General features: G+C 32.4%; 2 protein-coding genes across 7 annotated transcripts; both read left to right on the plus strand.

The window, feature by feature from the left end:
• Nucleotides 1-798: 798 nt before the first annotated feature.
• LOC107962221 (probable chalcone--flavonone isomerase 3) lies at nucleotides 799-2474 on the plus strand. Of its 2 annotated transcripts, none has more exons than XM_041111845.1 (5): nucleotides 799-1164; nucleotides 1259-1342; nucleotides 1557-1712; nucleotides 1809-2035; nucleotides 2100-2392. In XM_041111845.1, coding segments are annotated over exons 1-5 (633 nt in total). In that variant the 5' UTR covers nucleotides 799-1163; the 3' UTR covers nucleotides 2265-2392.
• A 1791-nt stretch (nucleotides 2475-4265) lies between these two features.
• On the plus strand, nucleotides 4266-7403 carry LOC107962219 (vesicle-fusing ATPase). 5 transcript variants are annotated; one of them, XM_016898536.2, is made up of 10 exons: nucleotides 4279-4586; nucleotides 4705-4769; nucleotides 4934-5098; nucleotides 5318-5402; nucleotides 5485-5550; nucleotides 5658-5764; nucleotides 5900-5948; nucleotides 6359-6424; nucleotides 6562-6644; nucleotides 7028-7403. In XM_016898536.2, the coding sequence occupies exons 4-10, from the start codon at nucleotides 5337-5339 to the stop codon at nucleotides 7254-7256; spliced, it is 666 nt and encodes a 221-aa protein (XP_016754025.1). In that variant the 5' UTR covers nucleotides 4279-4586; nucleotides 4705-4769; nucleotides 4934-5098; nucleotides 5318-5336; the 3' UTR covers nucleotides 7257-7403. The 5 variants fall into 5 exon arrangements, with proteins under 5 accessions (XP_016754027.1, XP_040970493.1, XP_016754025.1 ...); XM_016898537.2 differs by having other exon boundaries at nucleotides 4735-4769; XM_016898538.2 differs by lacking the exon at nucleotides 4705-4769 and having other exon boundaries at nucleotides 4266-4586.
• The last annotated feature ends 462 nt before the right edge of the window (nucleotides 7404-7865 follow it).

Genomic DNA, 7865 nt, shown 5'->3' on the forward strand with positions numbered 1-7865 from the left:
GACTATTGAATCTGAATTTTGAAATATAAAAAAGTAAAATAACTAAACTCCTAAAAATAAAAATAAAGAGACTAAATTTCAAATGTACAAAAAAATCACAAGAGTACGGAAATTAAGTACATGTTTAACCTTGTTTGAGGTGATAGCAACTTCCTCTTATAAAGATAAAATAAATAAATTCAAAAATTACCAAATACATTTGTTGAAAAAAATCATATTTAAATACTCCGGAGTTGATAGTTTAATCTAAGCCTTTTAGAAAAAAATCGACTATTGAACTTATTAGACCATCGATTTTTGATTCAATCAGTTCGATTTGTTCGTCTAATTCGATTGAATAAATTATTAAAAATACTAAGAAAATAGAGAAAATCAATTCAACCGATTTGATTGCCAATTTAACTGATCTAACCAATTCACAAGTCAACCGATCTAATCTTTTATTTCAAATCAATATTTTTGGCCGATCCAATTCCGAAAAGAGTAGATTAATCTAAAAGTAAACGATTAGTTGAAGATGGCCTGAATCTTAAAAGAAAATATGTGCTACACAGTTCCTCATAGAGACACTCACATTAATAATATTAGAGGAATATTAGTGATTGGGGTATGAGACAGAAGCCTAAGGTAAAGGCTTTTTCTTGATGGGTGATTGATTCTTACAGGCTGCCTGTGCTGGACCTACTTTGATGATCTAAAATGTAAATGTAAGATAAGGGGGGTAGGTAAAATGAAAGGTTGTTAGCACTTCAATCACGTGGGTTCACTAATGCCCTCAATATCAAAGCCTCAAATCCACCCAATAATATGACAAAGGCAGCAAAACAGACAAGTCTGCTAAACTCTGTTTATGCTTAAACCAAATCAAAGCAATCACCCAGAATTCATAAATCCTATCTTCCTGCAAGTCAAATGGGGGAAAATTAGATGAATCACAAATGACAAGCCCTTAACTTACCTACCAACCACCATCTGCCCATCCAGGAGGCCCCAAGTCTTAGTCTTTGTGCTATGTTGAAATGCTGATGTCCTATGTCTATGCCATTTATGCTTTGATATAAAAGGCATCACCACTCTTTAATTTCTCATTTCACTTACAAACTCAACCATCTTTGCCCTTTCATTGCTTCCTTGCCTGCCTTAAACCTCCTTCAAGCATAGCCAGTAAGTGGTTTTATCTTTCAATCTTAATGGTGCTTTGGTTTTTAGTTTACCATCTATTTTTTCTTAATTCAAATGTATTTTTTGGGTGTTTCAGTGACTACTGAAATGGTAATGGTTGATGAAGTCCCTTTTCCTCCACAAATCACAACTACCAAGCCACTATCTCTTTTGGGTCATGGTAAGCTTTTTTTTTTTTTTTCATACTATGTTTCGTATAATTACACAAATTAATCGAGTTAAACTCTATGTTTTTAGATCGAAACTCACTGTGTTAAACTTCAACTATATATGTTTTTCATGATCCTTAACGTGAAAACTAGTCCTAGTCTCTTTTCCTTCAATCACTACGTTTAGACCCTAAAATCTAATTTCACTTTGTGGGGCTGGGACAGGAATTACCGACATTGAGATTCACTTTTTGCAAATCAAGTTCACAGCAATTGGGGTTTACCTTGAACCAGAAGTTGTAGGACATTTGCAACAATGGAAGGGGAAGCCTGGGAACGTGCTAGCTGAAGATGATGACTTCTTCGAGGCTCTTATTAATGGTACAAACAACCAATTCCCATAATTCATTCTTCAAAGTTGTAAGAACTATCATAGTTACAATGTGATTTATAAACAACTATAATCACAACCTGCAGCTCCAGTGGAGAAGTTTCTGAGAGTTGTGGTGATTAAGGAGATCAAAGGTTCCCAATATGGAGTGCAGCTAGAGAGTGCTGTGAGGGACCGATTGGCAGCTGACGACAAATACGAAGAGGAAGAGGAAGAAGCCTTGGAAAAAGTTGTTGAATTCTTCCAGTCTAAATATTTCAAGAAGGATTCAGTCATCACTTACCATTTTCCAGCAAATTCAGCCACTGCTGAGGTATATTTTGAGTCCATAAGAAAAACCATTCATTCATTCATTCATTCATGTTTTAATATGATAGTTTTTGTGTATGTGTGGATGTGCTCAAACAGATTGCATTCACGACGGAGGGAAAGGAGGAAGCAAAAATCAAAGTAGAGAATGCGAATGTGGTCGAGATGATCAAGAAATGGTACTTAGGAGGAACAAGGGGAGTGTCTGCAACTACCATTTCCTCCTTAGCTAATACCCTCTCCGCTGAGCTTTGCAAATGAACCTATGCTGTTTTGTTACCAAGTCTTTCCTACTAAGAACCATCCTGTTTGTTGTGCTTTCTCTTCCAATAAATTATGATATCATTGGAGTTTTCGCTTATTTACAAATCCATTTCCTTCACTCCCATGATTGAGTGAAGCCCAAAAATGAAAATGCCAGACAATTTGCTTTCATGTTTTCAGATGTGCTTCATTGCCTATAAAAGCAACCGCATTGCACAACTACAATCATAACTCCTATAACTCACCCAAAAAGAAACGATCTCTTCTTATACGCAAATAAAGTTGTTTTAGAAGCAACACATTAACAAGTGTGTTAAGAGATGTGCTGAAGCGACGCTTCTGCTTGAACTAAATATAAGAACCAATGATTAACCATGCTCATGCGGGTTGTGTTCTATTTAAATACTAAAATTTGGGGAATAAACAGTTCTAATCCACTAAGACTTTAGTGGAAAAGTTTTATTCTAACTGAAACTCTGATGAAAGAGTTTTACTTCAACCCAAACTTTCAACAAGTTTACTTTAATTCAGATTCTTCGAATTAAGACTCTTACGGTATGTTTACTTTGTCATAATGGAATGTTATTATGTGAGAATGGAATAGAGTTATAATTGTATAGGACGAATATTTCAATAGTTTGGTTGGGTGGAATGAAATGAGTAGTGTAATAGTATTCCTAAGATTATATATATAAAAAGTTATATTAACCTACCACCACAAGCATAATCTTTAATGGGTAGAAATAAATTTTCTCACCACTACATGAAAATAGGGCTTTAGCGGCGTTTTTAGCGGCGTTTTATAAAAAACGTAGCAAAAATTGTAAAACACAGAGCAATAGCGGCGTTTTAGTAAAAAATGCCGCTAAAAATAGAGCATTAACGGCGCTTTTGGTAAAACGCCGCTAAAGACCCAAGCATTAGCGGCGCTTTTGGTAAAACGCCGCTAAAAGTCATATAACCCCTAAACCCAAAAAAATCATAAACACTAATGTATAACCCCTAAAAAAATATTTATTAAAATTTATGGTTATACAATATATTAAATATTTTCTTATATAATCGTAAAAGAGATAGTATTGAATTTAAAATATTAAATTAATTATCATTATAGTTTAAGGTTTATAGTTAAAGATATATGGGTTTAAGGTTTATGAGTTAACTATGGTTTAGGGTTTAAGGTTTAAGGGTTAGGGTTAGAGTTTAAGGTGTAGGGGTTTAGGGTTAAGGGTTTAGTGTTTATGGGATACGGGTTAAGAGGTTTAAGGTTTAGATTAATTAGTATTTTTTAATTTATATATTAAACGATTTCTTATATAATTGTAAAAGAAATAATATTAATTTGAATATATTAAATTTATGAATATAGTTTAAATTATTTAAGAGATAATAGTAGGGGTTTAGGGGTTGGGGTTTAGGGATAAATATAGTGAACTACTTAACTTGTGTATCTTGGATTTTTTTATAATATAAATCTAAATAAGATAAATATAAATTATTATTTTAAAAATATATATATCAAAATGGGTTAAATCCCAAAAGCATAAATTATGAACACAATTATTGATATAACATCATTTTATATTTATATATTGCATACATAAATATTTATATTTATTCAATATAAAAATATATTGATGTATTTATTTTTTAAAACGTGTATGATTAAATCAAAATTAAAGTTTCAACTATACATTTAAACCACAATTAGAATTTCACGTCTACAATTACACATTAAATTGAAATTCATATATAATTATGAGATGTATCTCTATCAAAATTTAGGTGTATACATATAATTAAATATAATTTAAATTATTTAAGAGATAATGATAAAGTTTATATATATTAAAACAAAATAAAAGATTTTTAATAGAGCAAAAAGGCGGGAAAATGGCTTTTTGTGAAAAAAAAGCAACAGTGGCGTTTTTTATAAAAAACGCCGCAAAATTTTTTACAAGAAACGGTATCTGTTACCCCAAAATGCATTAGACTTTTTTGTTCCCCCTTCCCCAAAATCCCAAAATTTGACGAGAAATCTTTCTTTTTTCCCTCCTTTCTTTTCCCAAAATCGGTTCCCTCCCCCTCCCAAAGAAATCCTAAAATTTCACTTGAAATTTCTTCTCTTTTTTTCCCCATTTTATTTTTCCCAAACCATTTCTTCCCTACCCCGATTCCCTTTATTTTTCCCCCAATTTCCCCAAATCGGCAGGCCTCTGCATCTCCGTCGGTAGCCCGCTGCTGTATCTCTGTCGACATCTGCTGTCAAGTATATTGAAAGAGGACCTAAGGTATGTACTAGGATTTTCTTTTCTTTCCTTTTTGCTTTCATTTCATATTTACAGTTCTGATTTCTTCGGGTTAATGTTCTTGATATTGTATCTGTTTGCATTTTCTTTTTATTCATAGGCTAAATTGGGCTCCTTTTTTCTTGTTTAGACTCAATGGATTGATTTCAAGGGTTTCTTTAACTAGTAAACTCCCCTCTCTCTCTTTGTTTACTATCACTGTTTTTACTTGTAATTTTCATATTAATAACTATCTCTTCAAATGGGTTTTCTTTTCAATTTACATGCCATCGGGGATAGACCTCTTTAGTCTTCGAAAACACTTTCCCTGATCGTTAATTTTACTGCAGTTGCCCAATACCTTGATATCCATGGCGAGAAAGGCATCTTCTTTTAAAAAGAAAAAGAAAAAGAAAAATAGCTTAATTTCTTCTATAAAAGGGTCATAGGTTACTACTGAAAGGGGAAGAGGGCTAAACAAGGGTGCAAGAAGGAAAAGTTTTTTCTCTGAAAAGGTACTCTTGTTCTCTTTGCTTAAATGGAAAAGAACTGAGGAGGATATTCTTCTTCTTTGAAATTTAACTTTAAATTTATTAGGATTTATGTAGTTTGTTGCAGATCTGCTAGAGTTTCAAATTGAACATCTGGTTTCTAATTTAGATCTTATTATCTTTTTTATGTTTAGTTTTTTTTCTCTAATTTGTCATTTATCATTTTTTCTCTTAAATTCTTAGAGTATACCGTCTGCAAAACATGGAGGGTAATGGCAATGAACAACCAAAATGTCAAAGAAGTTTTGATCATCGTGGGAGGAAGAATGTAATTTGTTTTTGAAAAAGTTTCCTCTTTTCTCATAATTGACTACTGAACACTTTACCTTTTTTTTGTCCTCCATATGCAGAATTGCTGGGAGTTAGTTATCCAGATTTTATGTATGATACTGGATGATAACACTATTCCGAATATAGTAACGTTTTCTCTCCGCTTTATAGTTTTTCTTTTAAATTCTTTATTATTATAATTCGTTTTCGATAAAATTTCAAGTAAATATTCCCTTCTAAATTTATTATGCAGCGGTCTTGGGACAAAAAAAAAGAAGAGAAATTAGAAGAGGCCTTGACGCAGCTGGAAGATATTATGATGAAAAATGACTTGCTAGAGGTTGAATCATTTCTAAAACTGTAAAAAAATTCAACTCAGAACGAAGAGTACTTAGTTCTTTATTTATTTGGGTTTGGGATATGAATTGTGAGTTTTTGGTTTGTTCTTCACAAGGATCTATTTTAAGCTTTTGGGTTTTGTTTTTGAGTGTTTAGAGAAAGAGAAATGGCTGGAAGTAATGAAATCAACCTCAACGAGTGCAAGGTACAATATTTTCTCCTTTTTTTTTTCCATTTACTCATTGTTTATATTCTTTCTAGAATTGGGTTGTCAAAGTTGAGTTCTATAATGAATTCTTCATATATTTGCTGTCCTCTCTTTTGCTTTTTGATCTAACAATAATTAATGCAGTCATCTGTTTTGACAATTTATTATGTTCTTCATCATATATATGTTGTTGTGTTTAAGATGCTAATAAAATCAGGGGAAATTTCACAAAGGAGTTATTTAAGTTAGATGCAAGCTTATTTCTTGATATGTGAAGGAATATATTATGTGGCCTAGTTATGTATAAAGATTCAATTATAAAGAGTATTTAGACAATTTATTTGAATCTGTCTAATTGTATTATTGAACTGTCTTAGTGAATTATGTGGTTTACTTTGTCTTTGTAGTCAAGAGGCTCAACTAGAGATGGTACCGGAGTTCATGACAGCATTGTGAACCAGCTGCTTACCAAGGTCAGTAACTAGACCCAGGGACAGCTTCTTAGTCTTAAAAATCATTACTCTTTGTCTTGTGTCATTTTCTTGGTTCTTGTGGTAACCATGTCTTATTAATATGACACTTTTAACTAAAGGAATAATTTGCTTTTCAGATAGATGGAGTGGAGTCTCTAAATAATGTTTTGCTTAGTGGAATGACCAACAGAAATGATCTGCTTGATGAAGCCCTTTTGAGGTTACTCCCTCCGTCCTCCATCCCTCCTTTCTCTCTCCCCCCCACACACATGCAAAAAGCAAGCTATCTGTCTAGCTCTTTGTCACATTGGATCTTCCTCTATATAAGAAGCTTGATTAACAACCAAAGACTAGAAACAAAATATTGATGCATTTTATAGTTACAACAAACTGTTAGTTATTATGGAGAATTTGATGGCCTATGAATAAGGTTTATACTTTTGATCTGGAGTAAGCATGCTGCATTGTAAGCTAAGTAATTTTTTATGTGCATAATTTTGTGTGCTTTGCGAACTTTTTGGTTTGTGATGGTTGATGCAGTTACATTATGAACTGTCTTGTCTCTTGATCTCAGCTAAATCTTTGAATACTTTTCTTCTGTAGGCCAGGACGTTTGGAGGTTCAAGTTGAGATAAGTCTTCCTGACGAAAATGGTCATTTGCAGATTCTTCAGATTCATACAAACAAGATGAAAGAGAATTCTTTTCTTGCTCCTGATGTTAACCTTCAAGAGCTTGGTATGTTTGTTAGTAATTTATGGTTGTGGGATTTACATTCTTTTCTTGTATGGGAGAATCAACTGTTAGAATGTCAAAAGTGGGTTCATTTTTAGATAGTTTTGATTCTTTGGCATTTTCTTCCATTTTTGTTACTTTGAATTTGGTATGAGCTTTTTGTTTTTCTTTCTTTCCATAAATGTAAATGTGCTTAAAATTTATCTAAAAATTCTCATCGACAGAAATTTTCATAAATTGTATTATCTGTTGCTGGTAGATTGTCCATTTATTTAAACATAATATTTAAATTCTAAATTTAAATTCATCAATTTTTATATTTAGTTTTAAAGTTAAAATTTTAATAGAAAATTTAATTTAATTTTAAGAGTATATAGTTTAAAGTTTCAAAAATAAAATATAATATAGAAAATAAATATTATTTAATAAAAATATATTTTTTAAAGCTTATATTCTTTAGCGGCGTTTATGAGAAAAGTGCCGCTAAAGGTTTGTTCCGTAGCGGCGTTTGTGAGAAAAGCGCCGCTAAAGGTTTGTTCCGTAGCGGCGTTTGTAAAAAAAGCGCCGCTAAAGGTCATGGTCTGTAACGGCGTTTTCGAGAAAAGCGCCGCTAAAGGTCATGGTCTGTAGCGGCGTTTGCGGGAAAAGCGTTGTTAAAGGTCATGGTTTGTAGCGGCGTTTTCGAGAAAAGCGCCGTTAAAGGTCAT

This window comes from Gossypium hirsutum, chromosome A05, assembly GCF_007990345.1.
Source record: "Gossypium hirsutum isolate 1008001.06 chromosome A05, Gossypium_hirsutum_v2.1, whole genome shotgun sequence".
Classification (NCBI taxonomy): domain Eukaryota; kingdom Viridiplantae; phylum Streptophyta; class Magnoliopsida; order Malvales; family Malvaceae; genus Gossypium; species Gossypium hirsutum.